Below are 24,368 nucleotides of genomic sequence, written 5' to 3' on the forward strand. Positions count from 1 at the left end.
ATACCTTGAAGTTGGCCTCTGCAGCTGGATCCGTTGTGGCTACCGAGGGTGTCAACTCCCTGTTGAACCCTGGTTCCACAATCTACATTGTGTGGCAGAGGTGGAGGAGGTGACCTCGCTGCACAGGAGATTGGTCTTGGCTGGTGACACCAAAGTCGGAGACCTCCTGGACTATAGTCAGCAGGTCTAGGTGGATACTGTACACTCGCTGAGTGTATGGAGTTGCCCACCCCATGTGTCCCCCACCTCATGCTCCAGGATGTAAAGGCTGCCCTGCCCCCTGCCTCTTTATCTTTCCTTGAGTGAGTCCTGCAGCAGGGTGTTCCCCACGCACCTGTATCCCCTGGCCCTTGCCCTGCAAGCCAGCTGCTTCAAACCTCCCACAGGAGCTCCGCTTCCGAGCTGCATCACAGGAACAACTACAGAAGCTAGAGCTCCAAACTATCCTCGCTTTTCTGTCCTGTCCCTGATATGAACTGTCCTTTTGCCATCTGTGGAGGGCTAGGAGCCGCAGTGGGCCAGCCTGTATTCCACCTTGGTTCCACAGCCCACTGGTGTTATAGGTTGGCAGCTCCGCCATGGAGCCATGAGCTCAGACACATTGCTGACGTACTTTTCAGACTCCCCAACGCTTATTTTTCTTGTGGCGAGAGGGAGACCTTGACGCATTCATATTTACTGTGCACCAGGTTGCAGCCATTTTCCTGCATCCTCCAGAACCTCTTGCTGAGGTTCTGGCTTCACTTTTTTCCAGACCTTTTTATTTACACTCTCCCCATCCGTGGTCACGTGAAGTCACAGGACCTCTTCATCAACCTCCTCTTGGAGTTGGCCATGTATCTACCAAGGAAGAGGGGGTAGGACAGGGGGGTTCCTTGCAAACGTGACTGTGGGGCTCCAATTTGTGCACTTGCACATTCATGTCTCTGGGCAGAGTTCCTCTGGGCAGTGCCCATTAGCTCCCTGGACTCTTTTGAGAAGTAATGGCCTCTGTTCGGGGTCCTCTGCGCAGTGTCCCCCTCTGGAACTCTGCTTGTAAACATACAACCCTCACTCCCATTCTTGTCTTTTTCATTTGTTGCCCCCCAGAATTAGTTGATTCCCATGTTGGATTTTTTTGTCCTTCCCCTCTGAGGAGGGGGAGGACTTCTGGTTTACTAGATGGATTTCCTTTGGGGATTCATCACATACATGGGGACCAAATAGGCCTGAAGCAAGGCAGAGACAGCCCTTCTGTGTGGCTCTAGGAACTCTGTTCACTTCTGGGTCCCCGTTCTGCCAGAGAGAATGATGTCAGATCGGAAGATACTCTAAGAGAAGAACAGCCAAAAATGGCTGGAGGGACTGACTCATGAGTTAAGAATAAAAATTGCTAAATATGTCTAAGCTTGGGTCAGAACTGACTGAGAGGCATGGAAAGGGACAAAGGCTGAGACAAATGACGGGCTTGTTGAGGGGCATTCAAGGGGTGTGGCTGGGAGCAAGTGGCTGAATTTGACAAGAGAGAAATTCAGAGCTGAATAGCAGGAACCTATTCTTAGCAGTGAGATAAAGTTTTCTGTTCTATACAGGCTCTTATCCCACTCTCATCACTGTAGTATCTTTGCATTATGTAATATGACTAACATCTGCCCCATGGGGGTCATTCTTTCTCTTATCCTCTCCCCAGGGGGAGAATCCTGCGTGCAGTGGTTTGTTTAGGTAGGATTGTGTCTTTGTCCACACTGTTCTGTGTTTATGTCAGAGAAGGCTGGTTGGAGAAGTGAGCCTGTCACTAGGAGTAGAAGTCAAGGAGGGTTGGGATGGTCCTTGTTTCCCAGAGGATTTTGTTCCACATTTTTGGACCGGCTGCTGAGAAAGCTTGGTCTCCTGCACAGACAAACTCTGTGTCCTGCTGGCTTTCCCCCTACTTGATTTTCCTTTCCTTTCTTAAACCCTTGTACTCCCATGTCTTTGTAGCTCTCCCTGCAGCCCTGGCACATTCCAGGCTCTATGAATCCAGACTATTGTGTTCTTTTAAAATTGCATTTAAGAATTTGAGGTTTTATTGGCAAAGGTAACAACAAAAAATCAACACTGCTATTTCAGAGAGACCATTTAGGAAATAGCACTCATACAAAATCCCAGCTCCCATATGCAAGCCCCAACCATGTCTACATACATTGTTATTAATTATGTTGTCTATTGTGATGACATCTACAGTCCCAGTCATGGAAAAGGAGCCCATTGTGTTAGGTGCTGTACATGTGCAGAACTAAAAGATGGTCCCTGCCCCAAAGAGCTTGCAATCTAAGGCCACATCCACCCTTGAAAGTTTTACCAATAGTATTTTTGCCAGCATACAGCTGCTGCTGTTCCAGTGTCACCAGCATGGCCTTTGCCAGTACCACGCAGCCTCACTGTGAGAGGCTGTGAAAGCAAACGGGACACTGCACTGTGAGTAGGTGTACCAGTGTCCAGCGCACTGCCTTGTGGGTCATTTTTGAAGTAGGGGCAGGGACTTTTTGTTCTGTATTTGTACAGCACCAAGGGGTCCTGACTAGGATCCCTAGGCACTACGTTAACACAATATAAGAATAATGAATAATACCAGCACTCCCCTTGGGTGAGCGCATCCCTTGGTCTAAGTAAGGATAAAAGGTGTGTTTTTAAACACATGTTAAAATCCTAGTATAGGCAAAGTGATTGTAGGTTTAATATGGGTTTACCTTGACAAGCTAACGTGTTAAAACTGCAGCTCACCTGGTCTGCACTATGATTTCAACATGTCAACAGGGTTAGTTAACAGATATGGGCTAACGTGTTAAAATCACACCTTGTTCCCTAAGAAAGACAAGACCCCAGTGACTGGAGTGTAGCTAGTGATTTAACCTGCCTCTGTGCTAAACAGACCCTGCCTAATGCCCATAGTGTACCCATAATCCTCCAGGGTTGAGAAAGCATAGTTTCTGCCATGCCAGGAGCTATAAGGGATTTCAACCCATTCTACAGGCATTAGAAGAATAAAGGTGATGACACCGAGCACTTTATAACACCCCAGAGATTTATGAAATCTCCCAATGCCTCTACTGTAAGGTGGGCAAAGGAGAATTGTTGTACAGGGTTGTATAGCCAGGGGCAGGACTGTGAATAGAACCAAGGACTCCTGACTTCCAACACCCCTGCTTTAACTACTAGACCTCTCTCCTCCTGGAGCTGGAAACCAGGGAGCCTGACTCCCAGCCCTCTGCTCCAACCCACTAGACCCCACAGAATGGAAACAGAACTCAGGAGTCATGACTCTGAGCCCCCCTATTCTGATCCATGAGACCCCATCCCCAGAACCAGGAATACAACTGACCCCCCACCCCAGCCCCATCCTTCTAACCACTAGACCCTACTTCCTTCCCCTTGCTCTAACTACTAGACTCTACTCCCAGAACTAGGAGTTGAACCAAGATGCCTTGACTCCTAGTCCAGGCTGTGCTTATGCCTTTGGGAAACCGGTTCACAGCTGCAGGTGCCTGGGCATCGCAGCCTGTGATCACATAAGTATCACAGTTCAGTGCCAAGCGCACAGCATATGGAACAGCTTTTAAAGCCACACAGGTGGGATCCTATGCTGGGGAAAGCTGGGCACAGCATGGGCTGTACTACTGGACACAGCTGCTTTGGGTGAAGAAAAGGAGGGGCATTCCTGGGAAGGGAGGGGTGGGTACAAGACAGGTGACCCCTTCCTTCCCAGCACTCAGGGTCACGTTGGTGGAGTGCAGCCAAGTCTCCAGGTCCTGCAAGCTGCAGTGGCAAAGCAGAGAGACCTTCTGAAGATTCAGGAATGCCAGTGCCTGGAGTGGCTGAAGAACAGATGGTGACAGGGTCACCAAGGGGTTACTCTGCAGCCCTAGCACCTGCAGGGAGCGCAGATCCTGGAACAACCCATCAGAAAGCATGGCCATGAGGTTCCCAGACAGGTCCAGAGCCTGGAGAGACACCAGCCCCTGGAAGAGGCCCTCAGGCAAGGTCTGGAGGTTGTTTCTGCTGAGATTCAAGGCTGTCAGCCTGTCTAGATGGTGGAAGACATCCACACAGCCCCCTGCATTCCAGATGATATTCAGGGAGTTCTGGGAAAGATCCAGAACCCTGAGCTGACTGCGCTTGGGCATGGCTCTGTCCTGGCGCTCAGAGCACCTTGAGATCAGGTTGTGTGAAAGGTTTAGGAACTGCAAGGCAGGGATGCCCCTCAGCTCATTCCAGAGTCCCCTCAGGTCTTGCATGCGGTTGGAAGACAAGTCAAGGAAGGTCAGGTTTGTGGAAAGCTTCCCAATTCCCCAGGTGTCCTTGATCCTGTTCTGGCCCAGCAGCAGGTGCTCCAGGGCAGGGAGCCGCCCTGACAGCATGCGTGAGAGGGCGTTGTCCTGCAGATTCAGCGTCCGCAGGGTCCTCAGTCCCTCCAGGGCATTGTGCTGGATGGCCCCAATGTGGTTGGACTTGAGGTTGAGGTGCAGCAGTGGGGAAGAGCTTAGGCTCTGGAGAGTCTTCGTGTTCAGCTCCCCCAGCAGATTGTGGGAGAGGTCCAGGGTCCAGAGGTGCTGCAATCCAGCAAAGGCCTCCCCAGAGATCTCGTGGATCTGATTGGATGCCAGGCGCAGCGCGCGCAGCTCAGGGAGACCCGAGAAGACCAAAGGCCCCAGCTTGGAGAGGAAGCCGTGAGACATGTCGAAAGAGAGGACCCTGCTCCGGCTGAGCCCTGAGAAGGTGCTGGCAGAGAGGCCCTGCAGGTTATTGAACCCAAACCCCCTCCCAATGGCCCCCGAGTGCTGTAACTTCAGATGCCATATCTGGGCACCCGCCATGACCTTAAAGAACCATTCAGCACTACCCACATCCCATGGGTTGGAGGAGACATCTAGAGTTTCCACTGTGATGTTGCGGAAGGGACTGGGGCAGGAGTGGTTGTACCAAGGGTTCCTATAGGACAGAAGGTTGGACGAGAGATCTAGAAGAGACAGGTGTCGTCCCCCGAGGTGAGTCAGATCCTCCCCGCAGATTGTCTTGATCCTGTTCAGCCGGAGCTGGAGGAAAGCCAGCAGCTTCAAGCCTTGGAAAGAGGAATCGGGTCTCAGCCTCTTTATCTGGTTCCCTGTGAGATCCAGTCTTTTGAGGGACACTAAATCTTGGAAGTAGCCACTCTCCAGCACAGTCTCGTCAAGGCCATTGGCATCCAGCAGGAGCACCTCGAGCTGCTGCAAGCCAGCCAAGGCCGTGGGTTGGAGGCTCAGCTTCCTGTTGCCCCCGAGGTCCAGGAATGTGATATTGGCCACCTTCTGAAAGGCCTTCTCTCCAATGGAGAGTGATCCCCCTAGCTGACATCCCAGAGACAGCTTCCTGAGCCTCTCCAGCCTGGGGAAGGAGGAGGCCGAGATGTTGGAGAGGAGGTTGAAATTCAGCAGAAGGATCTGGGTGGATGGGTCAATTTCCGGCAGCGTCTCATGATGTTGAGCTTGGCAGCTGGAGACCACTGAAGCCTGGACCCTGGAGGCATGACAGCTCCGAACGTCAGCCAGGGCAGCACTAGAGCCCAGGAGCCAGAGCGCTAGGAGACAAAGGTGTCTGAGCATGGTGGAATCTGCCAAAGAGTGAGAACGATGTTACTCCACAGCACCCACTCTTGTAATGGGACATTTATACTGTGCCTGCTAGTGGTGCTAAGTGCAGATACAACCCACACCCATTCTGTGCGGCACGCTAGCACCTGCCAGTGATGGCTGGGAGATATATAGCGGTTGATGAGGCTGCTACAGGCATAATAAAGCTGTCTCTTAGCCCAGGCATAGAGGTTCCTGCTTGAGATTCCAGGTGTGATTCCTACTACTAACAACGCCCGCAGAGAACTGGTGTTATACAGAGATAGCAAGATATCTAAAAGGGGACTGCCCTGAGCAGGTTGCAGGGCAAGAGATGTCAATCTGGGGGTCACAAGCAGGTAACTTCTCTTTCTTTCCCAATTTAAGAACATAAGAATATAAGAACGGCCCTACTGGGTCAGCCAAAGGTCCAGCTAGCCTAGTGTCCTGTCTTCCGACAGTGACCAGTGCCAGGTCCCCAGAGGGAATGAACAGAACAGGTAATCATCAAGTGATCCATCCCCTGTCGCTCATTCCCAGCTTCTGGCAAACAGAGGCTAGGGATACCATCCCTGCCCATACTGTCCAATAGCCATTGATGGATCTATCCTCCTTGAATTTATCTAGTTCTTTTTTGAACACTGTTATGGTCTTGGCCTTCATAACATCCTCTGGCAAGGAGTTCCACAGGTTGACTGTGCGTTGTGTGAAGAATTACTTCCTTTTATTTGTTTTAAACCTGCTGCCTATTAATTTCATTTGATGACCCCTAGTTCTTGTGTTATGAGAAGTAGTAAACAATACTTCCTTATATACTTTCTCTACACCAGTCATGATTTTATAGACCTCAATCATATCTCCCTTTAGCCATCTCTTTTCCAAGCTGAAAAGTCCCAGTCTTATTAATCTCTCCTCATACAGAAGCCGTTCCATACCCCTGATCATTTTTGTTGCCCTTTTCTGAACCTTTTCGAATTCATATATACCTGTTTTTGAGACAGGGCGACCACATCTGCACACAGTATTCAAGATGTGGGCCCAAACCATGCATTTATATAGCGGCAACATGATATTTTCTGTCCTATTATCTCTCCCTTTCTTAATGATTCCCAGCATTCTGTTCGCTTTTTTGACAGCTGCTGCACATTGAGTGGATGTTTTCAGAAAACTCTCCACAATGACTCTAAGATCTCTTTCTTGAGTTGTAACAGGTAATTTAGACCCCATCATTATATATATATATATATATAGTTGGGATTATGCTTTCCAATGTGCATTACTTTGCATTTCTCAACATGAAATTTCATCTGCCATTTTGTTGCCTAAGTCACCCAGTTTTGAGAGATCCTTTTGTAGCTCTTCGCAGTCTGCCTGGGTCTTAACTATCTTTAGTAATTTTGTATCATATGCAAATATTGCCACCTCACTGTTTACCCCTTTTTCCAGATCATTTATGAATATGTCGAATAGGACTGGTCCCAGAACAGACCCCTGTAGGACACTACTATTTACCTCTCTCCATTCTGAAAACTGACCATTTAAACCTACCCTTTGTTTCCTATCTTTAACCAGTTACCAATCCATGAGAGCACCTTCCTCTTCTCCCACAGCAGCTTACTTTGCATAAGAGCCTTTGGTGAGGGACCTTGTCAAAGGCTTGCTGAAAATCTAAGTACACTATATCCACTGGATCCCCTTGGTCCACATGCTTGTTGACCCCCTCAAAGAATTCTAGTAGATTGGTGAGGTATATTTCTCCTTCCCAGTTATCTGGTACAGAAGCTGATTTAAATGATAGGTTACAGGCTACAGTTAGTAGTTCTGCAATTTCATATTTGAGTTCCTCCAGAACTCTTGGGTGAATACCAGCTGGTCCTGATGACTTATTGCTGTTTACTTTATCAAAATTTTTTTCCAAAACCCCCTCTAATGATACCTCAATCTGGGACAGTTTCTTAGATCTGTCTCCTAAAAAGAATGGCTCAGGCTTGGGAATCTCCCTCACATCCTCAGCCATGAAGAACAATGCAAAGAATTCATTTAGTTTCTCTGCAATGGTCTTACCGTCCTTGAGTGCTCTGTTAGCACCTCGATCGTCCAGCGGCCCCACTGGTGGTTTAGCCGGCTTCCCGCTTCTGGTGTACTTAAAAAAAAATTGCTATTACTTGTTGAGTCTTTGGCTCACTGTTCCTCAAATTCTTTTTTGGCCTTTCTAATTGTATTTTTACACTTCATTTGCCAGTGCTTCTGATCCTGTCTATTCTCCTCACTAGGATTTAACTTCAATTTTTTAAAGGCTGTCTTTTTGCTTCTCGCTGCTTCTTTTTCTTTGTTGTTCAGCCACGGCGGCTCTTTTTTGGTTCTCTTACTAGGTTTTTTAATTTGTGGTATACATTTAAGTTGAGCCTCTATTATGGTGTCTTTAAAAAGTTTCCACGCAGCTTGCAGGGACTTCACTTTTGGCCCTGTCCCCTTTAATTTCTGTTTAACTAACCTCCTCATTTTTGTGTAGGGCCCCTTTCTGAAATTAAATGCTACAGTGTTGGGCCTCTGTGGTGTTTTTCCTGCCACAGGGATATTAGATTTAATTATATTATGGTCACTATTACCAAGCTGTCCAGCTATATTCACCTCTTGGACCAGATCCTGTGCTCCATTTAGGATTAAATCAAGAATTGCCTCCTCTGGTGGTTTCCAGGACTAGGTGCTCCAAGAAGCAGTCATTTAAGGTGTCAAGAAACTTGATCTCTGCATCCCATCCTGAGGTGACATGTACCCAGTCAATATGGGGATAATTGAAATCCCCCACTATTATTATTGAGTTTTTTATTTTAATAGCCTCTCTAATCTCCCGGAGCATTTCACAGTCATTATCACCTTCCTGGTCAGGTGGTCGGTAAGATATCCCTACAGCTATATTCTTATTATTAGAGCATGGAATTTCTATCCATAGAGATTCTATGGTACAGTTTGATTCATTTACGATTTTTACTTCATTTGATTCTATGTTTTCTTTCACATATAGTGCCACTCCCCCACCAGCATGACCTGTTCTGTCCTTCTGATATATTTTGTACCCTGGTATTACTGTATCCCATTAATTATCCTCATTCCACCAAGTTTCTGTGATGCCTATTATATCAATATCCTCATTTAATACGAGGCACTCCAGTTCACCCATTTCATTATTTAGACTTCTAGCAATTTTATTCTAGACCCATTTCTGTTGTGCGCTACAGCTGTAAGGTACAGGCACAAGTAAAGCCAGGAGGCTCTCAAGGGTAGCTGAGCATGCCTTTCCCTCCCATCAATGTCCTCATATCCTGGCTATCTCAGGGATCGGGTACAGGGCACTGTGCGGTTGAGGGAATGGGGAGCCCACTGGATTCCCTCTCCAGGGCAGTGACTGCTGGCAGTGACCAACGACTGCCCAGTAGCATATGAAAAATGAGCGTGACCAGTCTCAGCTCAGCTCCCAGGGAACAGGTGACCATAACTGGCCCTTCATCTCAGCAGAGGACCACAGGGTCAGAGCTCCCCTCTAGCAGCCATACTCAGAAGGCAGCACCTAGGCATGCTGACCGGGAAGCTTGCACTGCAGGCACCCTGCTCTATCCTTGTGCAGAGCTTCCCCTCCCACCCAGCATCTCCCCCATCCCTACGAGACCCTCTACTCACCCTGAGGGAGCGAGGATTCGTGCTGGAGATACTGCACAGCAGCCGCGTTCACCGCCTATGCCCTTTGCCATCCACCCGTCTGCTCCAGCTTTATTTAAGCCCCCACCATGGAAGAGGACAGCAGCTCCCAGGAAGCTCCAGCCCCCACCTCGGTTGCTGTTTACTCAGCGGGTGTTCAGGAACTTGCGAAATAGGAAGTTGGGGGAAATTCCCCTCCGGGCCCCCTCCTGCAGTTACTGCTTCCTCGGGCCTTTGCTGTGAACGGTCGCGGGTCACCCTAGCAAGCTGGTGTGCATGGCCTTATATCTTCTTGAGTTAATGGGCCGCAGCCTTACTCTCAGCCCTGCTGCTCTAACCACTAGACATCACTCCCCACCCAGAGCTGGAACAGAACCCAGGAGTTCTGACTCCCAGTCTCCTACTTATACCAGTAAATGTGAGAAAGGCTGGCCATTTGGACTGGGACTTTCGTGACCTCAGGATGCTTCAGACCAAAACCTTGTGCAATCCTGGCCCGAGGCAGAGTCCTTCTTCATTCCCACTGGTGACCAGCTCCAAGCCTGAAGAGTGAGGCTGGAGAATCCCTGGGTTGTTGCTGGCTTGGACACATACTCCCTGTGTGCACATGGGCAGATCACTGAACCTCTCTGGGCCTCAGTTTCCCATCTGTGAAATGGGAAGAATAGTTGTTCCTCTGCCTTGTCTATTCAGATTGTCCTGGGGCAAGGGCTGAGTCTTACTGTGTGTGTGTGCAGCACCTGGCACAATGGGGCCCCAATCTCGATCAAGCATAGGCAGCCCCCAGCACAATGGGGGCCCCACTCTCAGTCAGGGTCTGTGAAACACCTGGCACAATGCAGGCCCTAGTCTTCATCAGGGTTTGTGCAGCACTCCATACAATGGAGCTCTGATTTCAGTCAGGTCTGTGCAGCGACGGCTACCAATAGGCCCCCGTCTCAGTGAAGGACTGTGCAGTGCCCGGCCCAATGTAGCCCTGATCTCATCTGGGCTCTGTAGGTGCTACTGCAATGCCAGTGGTAAATGCTGCTCCAACACTGGAATGGTAATCGGGGGCCTAGCCAGGACCATGTTTTGGCACTATGTTAGGAGGGAGGAAAAGGAGACAAGACCCGCAGCTGGGACTGCTCTGTGATGACACTTGACATTTCAGTCGTGCCAGGAGAGAGCCTGGCCAGGGAGAACCAAACTCTCTGTCTCCTTGAACTGGTATTTTCCCAGGTTGTGCTTTACCTCATTGTCAGAGCATGTTCACTTGCCCAACCCTGGAATCTCCCTGCCTCCCTGAGCAGCGCTGCAGAGCACAAGGAGTTAAACTCTCTGCGCACAGAGTGTCCCAGGACCCTGGGTAACTACAGGGTGCTCGGGAGCGTTACCCAACTGTGGCCCTTTCATCACAGCCTGAGCTAGTGCCAGGTCATGGGGCACGTGCCGTCCTCTGAAGCAAACAGGATCGGTCCAAGTTATGAAACCAGGGGTGTTCTGACTGCATAGGGGCCCGGTGTCTGGGATGCAGGAAGCACCACGGAGCCATGAAAAGGCCCCTTCTAGACAAGAAACTCTTGCTGCCATTGGAGTGGATAGTAAAAGAAAGAACCAACTGCTAGACTGCTGTGAGCTGGTTACCCCCCAGAGTTGTCTGGCCAGGATTTAGATGGGAGACCGGGTAAAGGTGTTGCAGGGAGTGGTGTAGGTTGCAGTGAACACCCTCTCCTTGGAGTCAGTGCAGATGCCTCCACGTGTTGCGAGGGGGTGCTGTGGTACAGGGAGTGGGGTGGGGGCTCAGTAGGGGGGCACTATCCCCTCAGAGGCAGTGCCGGCACCAGTGTGGCATTAAGGGGTGCTGTGCTGCATAGAGCAGGGTAGGGGCACGCTCCCCTCAGCAGGAGTGCTGATACTACTGGGGTGCTGTGGGGTAGGATACCCTGCTGGGTGGCGTGGCTGCCGCTGCTCTGCTGTAGTTTTTTGGCAGACACACAATGCTGCGGTTCTAACCCCTCATGCAGATTAAAGACATTTTTCCCAAGCGCAGAAGCATTAAATGCACCTCACTACCCAAATGCCAGCCTAGGTCAGTTCTGTCATCAGTGGCCCCTGATAGTCCCAGTTAGATCGGGGTGGGGGTTGTCCCTCCCCTTTAACTCCCTGTCCTAAACGGATGCTTTGGCACAGTGTTAATGCTTGCTACTCTCTACACCAGAAGCAGGTAAATTTCAGCAAGTGGTGAGCAGTCTTTGTATAAAAAGCTGTGGTGCCCGACCCCAGAGGCAGCTGAATCTAAGGGTATATGTACACCACTAATTAAGGTGTAAGTGTAGCAAGGGTAGACATACGCCTCTAGATTCCTTATAGTTAGCATGGGTAACAACAGCAATGAAGATGTGGTGGCACAGGTATCAGCATGGACTAGCAATCCCAGTAGATGCCTGCCAGGGACCATGGCTACTTATCTGAGCGGCTAGCCCATGTTGAAGTCCATGATGCCACATCTGCCCTGGTGTCGTTACCTGCACACTCTAGACTAAAGCTAGCATCGGTATGCTTTCGCACACTGTTCACACCTTAATTTGCGGTACAGCCATATCCTTGGCACTGGGTGAATGGTCTTTGTATAAACAGCTGCCATGCCCCACCCAAGAGGCAGGTGCAAGTGAGGCTTAGAGTATGTCTACACTTAAACCATTACAGCTACGGCCGCACCACTATAGCACTTCAGTGTAGAGAGTACCTGCACCGACAGGAGGGTTCTCCCATCCATGTAGTTAATTCACTTCCCAAGAGGCAGTAGCGAGGACAACGGAAGAATTCTTCCATCGACCTAGCGCCATCTACACCGGAGATTAGGTCAGCATAGCTGCATCTCTCCATGTAGTTATACAGCTATAAGTTCCCAATGTAGACCACCCCTTTGTATCTTTCTGAAGGATATGACAAGCCAATCCTATTTATTGGTAGAATCTGCCCCAGGCAATTACCTCTGACCTGGATGAAAACTGGATTTAAATTCTGTGCATGCACTGTGCTATTACAAAACCAGAGTGACACTCCACCATTCCCACCCTGAAGAATGAAGATGGGAAAATCCTGTGGTTTCAGGGCAGGGTCGCTGCAGGCATTTCCCCTCATACATAGCAATCATACTGTGGTCAGCATCTCCCTTTCTGCAAAAACAGAAGTAAGAGAAAGACAAAGGAAAGTGCAGGGCCATTACTTAATGGAGAAGGAGAGCAAATAATGGCTGACACAGGGAAGGCTGAAGTGTGTTTAATGCCTTTTTTGCTTCAGTCTTCACTAAAAAGGTTAGTTGGGACCAGATACTTAATACAGTTACTACTGAAAAGAGGGAGGAAGAACACATTCCAGAATAGGGAAAGAACAGGTTAAAGAATATGTAGCTAAGTTAGATATATTCAAGTCAGCAGGGCCTTCTTAAATGCACCATAGGGTAGTTAAGGAACATGCCGAAGCAATCTGCAAACCAGTCGCGTTTACCTTCAAGAACTCAGGGAGAATGGGTGAGGTCCCAGACAACTGGGGATAACACCTATCTTCCAAAAGGGGGAAAATGGAGGACTTGGGGCATTATAGACCCAGTCTGACTAACTTTGATACCCAGAAAAAGATACAGGCACAAATTATTAGACAATCAGTTTGTAAGCCCCTAGAGGATAATAAAGTTATAAGGAAAAGCCAACGTGGATTTGTCAAGAACAAATCATGCCAAACCAACCTAATTTCCTTCTTTGACAGGATAACTACCCTAAGGGATAGAGGGGAAGCAGTAGATTTGATATATCTGGACTTGAGTAAAACTTCTGACATAGTCCCACATGACATTCTCATAAGCAAACTAGGAAAATATGAAATTACTAAGTGAAATTACTATAAGATGGGTGCATAACTGGTTGAAACGCTGTTCTCAAAGGGTAGTTATCAACGGTTTGCTGTAAACTGGGAGGACGTATCTAGTGCGGTTCTGCACGGGTCTATCCTGAGTCTGGTACTATTTAATATTTCCATTCATGACTTGGATGATGCAGTAAAAAGTATGCTTATAAAATATCCAGATGACACAAAGCTGAAGAGGGTTGCTAGCACTCTGGAGGACAGGATTAGAATTCAAAATGACCTTGGATGAATTGGTCTGAAATCAATACGATGAAAGTCAATAAAAACCAAGTGCAAAACGCTACACTGGGGAAGGAAAAATCAAACGCACAAATACAAAACAGGGAATAACTGGCTAGGCAGAAGTACTGCAGAAAAGGAACTGGAGGGCGACATAGTGGATCTCAAGTTGAATATGATTCAAGGCTGTGATGCTGTTGCAAAAACAGCAAACGTCATTCTGGGATGTAGTAACAGGAGCATCATATGTAAGACACAGGATGTAATTGTACTTGCTCTACTTGAGGTGAGGCCTCAACTGGAGCCATGTGTTGTTTTGGGCACCACACTTACACACAAAAGGTTGTTCTAAAGATTAGTTGTTCTCCACGTCCACATAGAGTAGGAAGAAAAGTAAATGGATTAGATTGCAGCCAGGGAGATTCAAGTTAGATATTAGAAAAAACTTTCTAACCCCAACAATAAGCAAGGACTAGAACAGGTTACACAGGGAGCAGGCAGAATCCCCTTATTGGGGTTTTTGATAACATGTTAGACAGACACCTGGCACGGATAGTCAAGGTATACTTGGTTCCTACTCAGTGCAGGGGGATGGACCAGATGAGCTCTTGTGGTCCCTTCCAGTTCTACGTTGCTATGATTCTATAAACCACACAAAGTGAAACAACAGGAGGGGGAGAAGGGATGATATGGAGAAATGCAGAGGCTGTAGCACATGGCAGCTTGCAAAGGCAAAAGCTCTTGCACCCACATCCGGGAAGGACAGAAGAGGAGGCTATTGCTAGATGGGAAGGGAGATTCAGACCCTGCAAGTAACAAGGCACCAAGGAAGCCATACATGACACGGGGTCTCTGAGATTGAGGCCAGTGGAGGGGAGCTAACCCCAGAGCTTGCAATGAGCAGCAGAGACATGATCAGATCATGGTATGTTTTATTCAGCACATTCCCCTCCCTGTCCAATAAGATCCAGGCTAGCAGTAGTGAGAATATGCACATGGCATTCCCCCTCCCCCCGGTATGTTCACAGGCCATTCTCTGCCATGCTCTCAGGCACCCTTCATAACCATCTGGTATGGGAAAGATCTGGTAGAATGGATGAGTCTGAGGGGGACACGTGTCCACTCCCCACATAGGAGTAAGCCAGCATCTGCCTTGAGGCTGGGCTGACTCGCCTCATATCAGCCCCTCTCACAGATGACCTCAATGACACTCTGCTCCATGGGCACAGGGTCCAGGCAGCGGTGGGCTGTGCTGCCCACGATTTCATCTAGCAGGAAGTGCACCAGGTTCTCATCGCAGACAAAGCGCCACAGGTAAAGCTGTAGATAGTAGCAGTCCACCTGGATCTGCTGCAGGCCATAGCGCCCAAAGGTCCGCAGCCGCACGCATTCCAGGAAGGTCTTCAGGCTGATCTTGATTATGCCAGTCAGGACGGAGACCTGGGGAGTGGGTGGGGAGGTCATTCAAGCACTGTCCCTTATGGGCCTGGAGGACACAGAGGGGAAGAATCACCTCCAGGACTCCCTATGTGGCTGAAGTCTCTTGTGGAGGAATGAGGCCAGGTCTGGGCTGCACACCGAGCCGGAGGAGCAAGGGGATCAGTGGCAGCTAGGGAACAGGGAAGTGTGAGTGAACATGGAGTGGGTGTGTGACAGCTCTAGAGGGAAGGGTCCCCAGAGGACGGGGGAGGTGTGTGGGGAGCTCTGTTCCTCCTTTAATGCACTGTGGGGGGTCCCTTGAAGATTAATAGATCCTAAGGCCAGAAGAGACCACTATGATCAGATGGAGTGAGTGTTGGGAGATGTGTCCCTGCACTGAGGGGGAGCTAGAGGACTGGCTGAGTTTAGGGGGTTCTGATCTGTGGCTCTCCCCCAGGGTGGTAGCTCTGCTCACCTTGTTGAACTCCACGGGGCTGAAGATGTCGATGCGCTCAGAGAACAGCTTCTGAATGTTACTCAGGAGGTTAGTGTCCAGGGGGGCACTGCATGGGAAGGGGGGGGAGGTGAGGCAGAGACAAGGGGTTACACACTCACCAGGAACCCCACTGCATAGCAGGGGATTGGATCTGGGCAGGCCTCCTCACCTGAGGCTGCGTCTGGGAGTAAAATACTGGGTCACAGCCCTCTCCTCTGGGGTGCAGGTAGGAACAGCCGACCTGCCTTCGTGCAGGCCACTCACCCCAACATGTAGCTAGGAGGGTAGACACCTCACTGCAGCTCTGCCAGTGCCCCTCAGTTCTGACCTGCAGCCCCCTAATATCCCAGCCCTGCCGGTGCCCCTTAATCCTGACCAGCAGCCTCCTGCTATCCCAGCCCTGCCGGTGCCCCTCAATCCTGACCCACAGCTTCCTGCTTTCCCAGCCCTGCACTCCCCCCGCCAATGCCCCTCAATCCTGACCCACTCCACACCCTGCCGCAGCCCCCTGACCTGGGCGTGTAGCTGGGTGCGTAGCGGCTCTGCTGCCGGGAGCTGCTGTACACGGAGAAAGTCCTCTTGCTGGAGTCGCTGCTCTGGGCCTTGCGGACGCCCTCCTCGTACAGGAGCCCCACCTGCAAGCGGGTAGGCAAGAAGCCTGGGTGAGTGCGGGGTCCCTGGGGGTACAGGAAGCCCTGGATCCTCCTTTCCCCCACTGACCTGCACGTCGATGGAGGTGGTGTCCTCCACCACCCTCTTCATGACGGCCCGCACGTTGCGCGGCTCAATGGTGTTGACCCAGTCACGTGTCTCCACGCTCTTGCGCAGCATCTGCGAGATGATCAGCCCCTGCACCTTCACGTAGTGATTGAGCAGCCTCTGGGCTGCCTCGCGGGCCTCCGCACACAGGCTGGTAACTGGGGTGATGGGGGAGTGATCCTAGGGAGAGAGAACAGCGGGTCAGTGGTGCCGGACCGGGCATTTTCCCCAGCACCCACTAGCTCCAGGAAGGACAGGCTGCCCCACCCTTCCACATACGTGCCACCCAGCACCACCAGCTCCATGTGGGTCAGGGTCGCTCAGCCTCTCCATCCCACCTCACCCCACTGCTCCTCTGGCTCTGTGTGGGCAGGGGTGCTGCTAGGGATGACATAGGCTTCATTCCCCCCAACTCCCCACCAGTTCTGTGTGGGGCAGGGGCACTCAAGATGGCATGGGCTGCCCCCATCCTACCCTGCCCAGTGCCATCCATACATCGCTTCCCCCCAAGCTGCCCCCATCCCTGATGCTCCCCATGTCCCCACTGCCTGCAGGTGGGGATGGAATCTCAAACCCACTGAAGGAGTGGGGTGGTCAGATCAGCTGGGAACTGACAGGAAACCCTGTGGCATGCAGCAGAGCCAGGGGGGTGCATGCCCACACACTAGATCTCCCACTGCCATCCAGTCTGAATACATATATCCCATCCCTTCCCCTGGGCAAACGATTCCTCAGCCCTGAGGATCCCAGCCCTGGGGATCATCCCCTGGAAATCTGGCTTAGTCACACACTCTGGGGCCACTTCCTAGCATGCTCCTCTTCGGGGAGACTGCCTCCCCCACCCTGTCTAGGTCCATCCTACTAGCCCTTGATGGGAAAGGAGGCCCTGGGGATTGAGGGGCTTTGAACTGAACATGGGGTCCCAGGTGGAGAATCCCCAGAGCCAGACAGACAGGGACACCCCTCCCCCCATACTAAGGGCCTGGATCCTGGGGGCGGAGATGTATTTCCTCCTTGTTCCTGCGTCCCAGGGGCTGGCACCTACCCACCTGCACTAGGAACTGCTCATCGGTCAGGGTGAGAATGTAGCTGATGGTGGAGGTCTCATAGTCCAGGCAGAGGCGGGAGAGCAGGAGCAGCAGGGCCGGGGGAGTGGAGCCACCCTTGTCCCCCGTGCTCTCACAGAACTGCCGTGCCGTCTGGCAGATGGACTTGATGAAGCCGACGATCAGGCCCTCGCGGACACCCTGACTGCAGAACTCACCCTGGGGGATGAAATGGGGGGAGGGGTTCAGCACTTCCTCTTGCTGCCCAGTAGAGCGGCTCCTTCTGGAGCCAGGCAGCAATTCTGACACCATCTCCCCACTCCATGTCTGCTCCCCGAGATGAAGACTGCCCATGGAATACACCCAGATGACAGACCTGGTGGGGTTGTGGGTGGGGATCAAAGGGCACCAGCAGAAATGTCATAGTGGGAGGAGTCCTAGGAGCCATGGGTTGGGATTAGGGGGAAAGATATAGGAAAAAGTTACAGGGACATAAGACTCGACAGGACCTCCTAGGTTACTGAGTCCAACCCCCGCTATCACAAGCAACCAGGCCATATCGTCCTGGCCACAAACTCCCTTGTAAAATTAGTTGGGCTGTTTTCCCCCCACTTCACCTGCTGGGAGGCTGTTCCAGACCCTTCCTCCTCTGATGGGTAGAAACCTTCTCAATTCCAGCCTCAACCGATTCCTGGCACTTTATCCCCATTTGTTCTTGTGCCAACACTGTCCTTTAGCGCCAATAGTTGTTCTCCCTCCCTAGGGTTTGCCCCTCTGCTGTATGTACAGAAAGCAGTCAGATCCCCTCCTGGCCTTCATCTGACCAGTCTAAACAAGTCCAGCTCTTTCAGTCTCCTAAAATCAGCTCTCCTTTCTCCTCATCAGCCTAGGAACTCTTCTCTGCCCACGGGCCAGTTTGAAAATCTATCTGATAGACGGGGCTTTTCAGTACACCAGATGAAGGCATAGCAAGATCCAATGGTTGGAAGTTGAAGTTAGACAAATGTAATCTTGATATAAAGCAATTTCCTAGCAGGGAGGGTGGGTAAACACTGGAACAGCTCACCAGGGGAGCCGTGGGCTGGCCAACACCTGGAGTCTGCTGATAATAGCACATCTTAATTAATTAGCCTCTTACAGTTTGTATGGCAAATTCCACCTTCTCTGTATGTGTGTGTGTGTGTGTGTGTGTATACATATATCTTCTTATTATATGTTCCATTCTATGCATCCGATGAAGTGGGCTGTAGCCCACGAAAGCTCATGCGCAAATAAATTTGTTAGTCTCTAAGGTGCCACAAGTACTCCTGGTTTTTTTTCGGATACAGACTAACACGGCTGCTACTCTGAAACCTAAAGCAAAACTAGATTTCTTTCTAAACTAGATCTCTTTCATGCTTTAATCCAGCATCTGGGGAAAATTCTACAGCCTGTGTGCGTAGGAGAGCACTGCGTGATCATAATGGTCCCTTCTGGTTTTAGAATCTATGAAAGGCCCACATGGCTCCTTAGTTCAGGAGACAAAACACACAGCTGAATTGTGTATCAACATAAAAAGGCACATGTATGGTGTAGTTTCAATTGTACAAAGTCCTTGTGAGGGATGGGACATTCAGAAAGGCCGCAGGCTCTGAAGCCAGTTATGAAGTCAGGGAGGTCCCAGCAGCAGCCAGGAAACCCCTGCAGACTGATACAGAATAGTATCTGCATGGAATACATTATTCCAGAGGTCCCCAAACTGGGAGGCGCGCCTGCACCAGAGGGGCATGGAAGAACCTTCAGGGACAGGGGGCAGCAGAGACTGGGCCAGCCCCAGGGTTGGTGAGGGAGCACCACCCAGCCCCTCCCTGCCCGCAGCTCTGGTCCCATCCCAGCCGCATCCCCGGCTCCCAGCCCTGTGCCTGGCCCTATCCCCAGCCTGGGGGTGGGGTGGGGCTGGGAGCAGAGCCGCACCTGACTGCAGGCTCGGTTGCCAGTCCCCACCACAGCCCCCTATAGCTCCACCCCTGCCCCCAGCCTTGGCAACAGCTCTGTCCCTGGCCCCGCTCCTGGCCCCAGACCCACCCCCAGTTGTGGCCCCAACCTCGGCCCCCTTATCCCTGTCCACATCACTGCCGCACCCCAGCTGCAGCCTCCACTCCCGGCCCCAAAGACAGGGGTAAGGGCGCGACTCTCAAAAGTTTGGGGACCACTGCGTTATTCTGACTCCCTGAAAGGCCCATAGCCAAGGATTAGGTGTTTATGGACATGTGGTTTAGAGGATAGAGCACTGGGACTCAACAGACCAGGGTTCTATTCCCAGCTCTGCCCCTGGCCTGCTGGGTGACCTTCAGCAACTCACTTCCCTCCCTGTACCAGTGTGTATCTTTGGGGCCATATCCATACATATCCCATGGCATCTGAGTGCCTTACAATCTTCAACGTATCTATCCCCACAATACCCCTATGCAGCAGGCCAGAGCTATTATTCCCCTTATATAAATGGGGAAACCGAGGCACAGAGTGGCTAAGTGACTTGCCCAAGATCACAGAGAAAGCCTGTGGCAGAGCAGGAAATTGAACTTGTCTCCCAAGTCCTAGGCTAGTGCCTGAACCACTGGACCATCCTTTTGAGTTTCCTCATCTCTACAAATGGAGCTGATGATAGCAACTGCCCTTATACAGAGCTTTGAAGATGTCCTGATGAAAAGGGCTAGAAGAGCTAGGGATTGCTGAGGGGCACCAGAACTGCTGGAGAAGAAACTGAATACCCCTGACCCTCAACCTCTAACTCCCATGGTTCACAATCCCCTCCTCCCCCGCCAGGCAGTGTCACCTTAAAATAGGGCTTGTTGGAGAAGGTGATGTCCTTCGCTGTGAAAAGGTGAACGTAGGTAAGCACTGACTTGATCTGGTTAAGGACAGAGGCCGAGATGGTGCCCAGAAGCTCAGCCAGGTTGGGGCTCTCCTTGCCTGCCAGGCGTGGGGCAGCTAGTGACTGGCGCACATCTGTCAGACAGTCCTGGTAGAAGCTCTGCAGGGCCAGCAGGTACTGGCGGATGCGCTCCTTGGCGGCCCGCACCACAATCTCTGTGCCCTCTGCTGCCACGTTGGAGGCTGGCAGCAGCTTGGCCAGGGCTTGTAGGCGCCGATGGAAGCGATCCAGGGCCCGCACCAGCAGTGAGTTGTCCCCGACCCCTTTCTCCAACTGGATGCGCCGCTCCACCAGGGAGAAGTATGTCTCCATGAGGGAGTTGACGAAGGCCACCAGCTTGTCCTGCGCCATGCGGGTGATGCTCTGCACCCCTTCTCGGCTGACAAAGAGCTCCTGGTAGGAGGCGATCACCAGGCACATGTTGCTGACAAAGATGTTGCAGCCACGGTCGATGAACTCCAGGATGTCAGTGATAGGGGCACCACCTGGCTGCCCCAGCTCTGCTTCTAGGGCCTCCAGCTCAGCCTCCAACCGGCAGCAGGCATGTGAAAGGAACTCGTCACACAGCTCCTCTGCGGGTTCATCCAGCTGCAGCAGCAGTTCCACGCACTCAGCCAGGTCCTTTGCCCCAGAGCCCCCATCCCTACCAAGGAAAGGAGAGGACACTGGAGATGCCAGGGGAGCTGACACATGGACCCCCCCGCTCCCAGTGCGTCTGCAGCAGGGTTTAAGGGACGGCTATTGGAATTAACAAGAGCATGCAGCTTCTGGACCTGGAATCCAATCCAACTGTCCCAATCGAGGTGATAATTCTGAAACCTGATGATAGACCTCAGTGTTGCTGATTTCCACCATGCGGTCACTATTTGTGTTGCCGTTAAGTTTCAGAGTTAACAGCCTGACTGAAATGAATGGGGGAAGTTGGGTGATTAAGGTAATAGATAACCTATCACCCTTTGGATCAGACCATTGCACCCATCTACCCTGGTATCCCTCCCTCTCTGGGTCAGACCAATGCAGCTGTCCCACTTCATTCTGTGTCTGCTCCCCCAACACTGGATCAGATCCAAGGGCCTGTACCTGAATTTCTCCCGCAGCTTCTGTGCCAGGCTGGCCATGATCTTCTGGCAGTCATCCTGGATGCCCTGGAAGGAGGGCATGTGCTGGTACTGGTGCAGGATAGAGCGGGCTTTGCTGTAGTAGCGCACTGCCTGTCCATAGGCCTCCAGTTCCACACACTTGGTGAGGCGGGCAGGCAGCTCAAAGAGGAACTGCAGCTTGCGCAGGAGCGTGTGGACCCCTGGGATCCAGAGAGACCCTGTTAGAGACAGTGCCAGCATCCCCTAACACGCACCTCCTCCGTATGCCCTTCTCCAGCTGCTCAGGCAGAATGTGGCCCGGAGCTCTTCATGGACCCTCCCACAACCCCTGTTCTATCCTGATTCTTCTGGTCACTGGGTGGTTTCCTGAGCTGCTCTTCCCCCTCCATCAGCTGTCATCTTGGCCCTAGATCAGGGAGACCAGATAACACTGCCCTCCCGAGCTGTGGAGATGAGCAGCCACAGCACTGGCCAAGCAGGAGAATGAACAGTGCAGCTACAGGGCTCTCCCTCCCAGGCTTCCCTCCATGCCTCGTTTCTAGCCTTGGAAGCCGTAGATCCACTCCTGAGTCCCTGCCTCCTGAGAAGAGACTTGGTGTCTTGGCCCAGACAAGGCAGAGGACAGCACACCTACCACCCTCTCCCAGAATCCTCTCTGCTCTTGAACCTCACATAGGATTTACTGTGTCAGATACAACCAATGAGCTCATCATGCCTCCCCATGCCATCCCTACTGCCCTGGATCAAATCCATGAGCCTATTCAGCCCCATATCCCTACCACCCCAGATCAGACCCTTGGATCTTTCCAGCTGGCTCATAGGACAGCTTGTGGCCAGTACCCGAGAGCTTGGTGATCTGCTCGTGCTGGTCCTGGAGAGTGCTGCTGATGCAGGCACTGAACTCCGTGATGACAGCCATGTTGGCAGCCAGGCAATCCATCTCGTCCTCCATCTTCTTGAAGTCATTCTTCATCTTGCGGATTGTGTCTGGGGAATAGAAGAATGAAATCAGCCAGGCCCAAAGATTCAGCTGCAATGTTAAGGACACAGGCCCACTCATCCCCCACATCTGGAGGACTGGGATCTGGGTAGCCCTGCATGGTACCTGTGGCTGAGATGAACTTGTTGTAGTTCTCATAGACCAGGGTCTGCATGTCACTGTCCAGGGCGCGGATCTGCTTTACCATGTCAGTCTCACAGTCCATAAGCTGGGCTAGTGAGCACTCCTTCCGCAGCTAGGGAGAGTAACAGTGAGTGAGGGGCATGGCCAGGGATGCCAGCTCTGCCAGTCCCCTTCAATCCCCACCTGTTTCCCTATTATCCCAACCCTGAGCTTCGCCCTACAATTTTGCCAATTCCCCTCAATACTGATCTGTAGCCCTCTACAATCTCAGGCCTAGACTATGTGCTCTCCCCAGCTCTGCTGGTGCACCTCAAGCCTGACCTGCAGCCCCATCAATCTCAGGCCTGAACTCCCCTACTCTGCTGGTACCCCATATTCATGACCCACAGACCCCCCCCCATATTGGGGGATGGAGGTGCATGGGAAGGAGGAGGAAGGAGGGCTCCCCAAGGGAGGCAATAGTCACTGGCAGGGGTTGCAGTACTGAAAGGGGTTTGAGCGGCTGGTTTCCCTGAGAGACAGGCTATAAAGTCAACCCCTTTTTGGGAGAATCCCCAGGTGCAGTGGCTGCTGTGACAGGGTCCCTGGGAGTGAAGTGTGGGCGTGTGGAGTCCCGCCGGGGGCGCTACCCCCAGGAGCCTGGGTCCCTAGCAGGGGCAGACCGGGGACTTGAGGGGCGAACCCTGGAGAATCAGTATGGGAGGGGAGGGGAGGCTCCGCGGGCAGGGTTCGGCGATCCGGGGGCGGGGGGGGAGTCCGGCAGAGGGGTCAGTGTGTGGGGGGGCTCATTGAGGCATACTGGGGGGAGCGCCTTGGTACGCGGGGTCCCATAGGGACCCCTGGGTCTGAGCACATCCAGCATCAGGGAGCACCTTAGTGAGGAACACTTCCGGGTCGAAGTGCGCCCCATTGATGTCAGTCGGTCCCCCGGGATCCCCGCCTGGGGCCAGGCCGCCCCGAGCCTCCCCCGCCGGGTCCGGCAGCCCGTAGTAGAGCTTCAGCATCCCGTGCGGCCGCCGCTTCCCGCCCGGCGCCTCCGAGCCGGGCTCGGCCGGGCCCGGCAGGGGACCCCCCTGGGGAGCTGACATCTCCCCCGGCCCAGAGCCGCACAGGTTTGTTTGGATGAGGGAAAAAAGACGCTGAGGTCACTTCCGGGATCAGTGACGTTCCGTTGAGAACATTCCCCCCCCCGCTCCCGATGGTGAGGTCATTTCCGGGATCAGTAAAGTTTGTTGAGAGCTTTCACCCTCCATGGCGGTGATGTCACTGCCGGGATCAGTAACGTTCTGTTGAGAGCACTCAGCCCCAATGGCCGTGAGGTCACTTCCGGAATCGGTAGCCTTCTGCTGCTTTCACAAAAGCTCCCCTGGAGCGACGCGCTGTTCGGCAGACGACGGCCGCTGTCTCGGCAATAAGCCTCTGGCGGCTGGGGCAGCGCAACGGTAACCACGACAAGGCGCCGTTTGCAACTGGATGATGTCTTGTCATGAGCCAGTGACATCATAGGCGCCGCGTGGTTCCCTGAGCCTGTGGCCGCGCCCTGGCATGCTGCGATGTCACCGTCTGACATCAGCCAGTTCCATACACACATGAATTAATCAGCCATCTGCCCAGCATTTCCCAGACCATTTTATGATGTCAGCACACAGGTGTGATTTATGACATCTCCTAGTCCTTATTTTGCCACATGACACCTTCAAATGGGTTTATGATGTCATCCTATTATTTCAATGTGTTAGTCTAGTTAATCTGTGCGTCCATCCACAGATCTAACTATCCCCATGCACACATCATCTAATCTATCCATCCATCCCTTTCCATACCCATCTAATCTAATGCATCCAATCCATCTATCTACCCATCCATGCCCTCACATACCATCTAATCTATCCATCCATCCCATCGCTATCTAATATTCCCATACATGCTCATCCATCCATCTATACTCTATCATGCATGGGGACAATCTAATTTGTTTATCAGTGTGATATCTCAAATTGGGGGTAAGAGTTTATAATGATTCCCCATCCTGTATCCTTTTTTCCCCTCTTCCAGTGTGTCCACTCATTCAATCTTCTGCAATC

General features: G+C 51.8%; 2 protein-coding genes across 3 annotated transcripts; both read right to left on the reverse strand.

Moving 5' to 3' along the window:
• Positions 1 to 2,049: 2,049 nt before the first annotated feature.
• LOC311523200 (toll-like receptor 5) lies at positions 2,050 to 9,358 on the reverse strand. 2 transcript variants are annotated; one of them, XM_084632975.1, is made up of 2 exons: positions 9,282 to 9,358; positions 2,050 to 5,605 (listed from the first exon to the last, which is right to left on the reverse strand). In XM_084632975.1, exon 2 carries the CDS (start codon positions 5,595 to 5,597, stop codon positions 3,633 to 3,635), a length of 1,965 nt encoding a protein of 654 aa, XP_084489101.1. In that variant the 5' UTR covers positions 5,598 to 5,605; positions 9,282 to 9,358; the 3' UTR covers positions 2,050 to 3,632. The 2 variants fall into 2 exon arrangements, with proteins under 2 accessions (XP_084489101.1, XP_084489102.1); XM_084632976.1 differs by lacking the exon at positions 9,282 to 9,358 and adding an exon at positions 7,668 to 7,726.
• Positions 9,359 to 14,342: 4,984 nt separating this feature from the next.
• On the reverse strand, positions 14,343 to 23,433 carry VPS51 (VPS51 subunit of GARP complex). The gene is made up of 10 exons (XM_084634983.1): positions 23,157 to 23,433; positions 22,267 to 22,396; positions 22,002 to 22,148; positions 21,142 to 21,361; positions 19,963 to 20,704; positions 17,151 to 17,366; positions 16,063 to 16,281; positions 15,856 to 15,977; positions 15,322 to 15,409; positions 14,343 to 14,867 (listed from the first exon to the last, which is right to left on the reverse strand). The coding sequence occupies exons 1-10, from the start codon at positions 23,370 to 23,372 to the stop codon at positions 14,607 to 14,609; spliced, it is 2,361 nt and encodes a 786-aa protein (XP_084491109.1). The 5' UTR covers positions 23,373 to 23,433; the 3' UTR covers positions 14,343 to 14,606.
• Between the last annotated feature and the right edge of the window lie 935 nt (positions 23,434 to 24,368).

This window comes from Lepidochelys olivacea (genome assembly GCF_965140295.1).
Source record: "Lepidochelys olivacea isolate rLepOli2 genome assembly, chromosome: 7".
NCBI lineage: Eukaryota > Metazoa > Chordata > Testudines > Cheloniidae > Lepidochelys > Lepidochelys olivacea.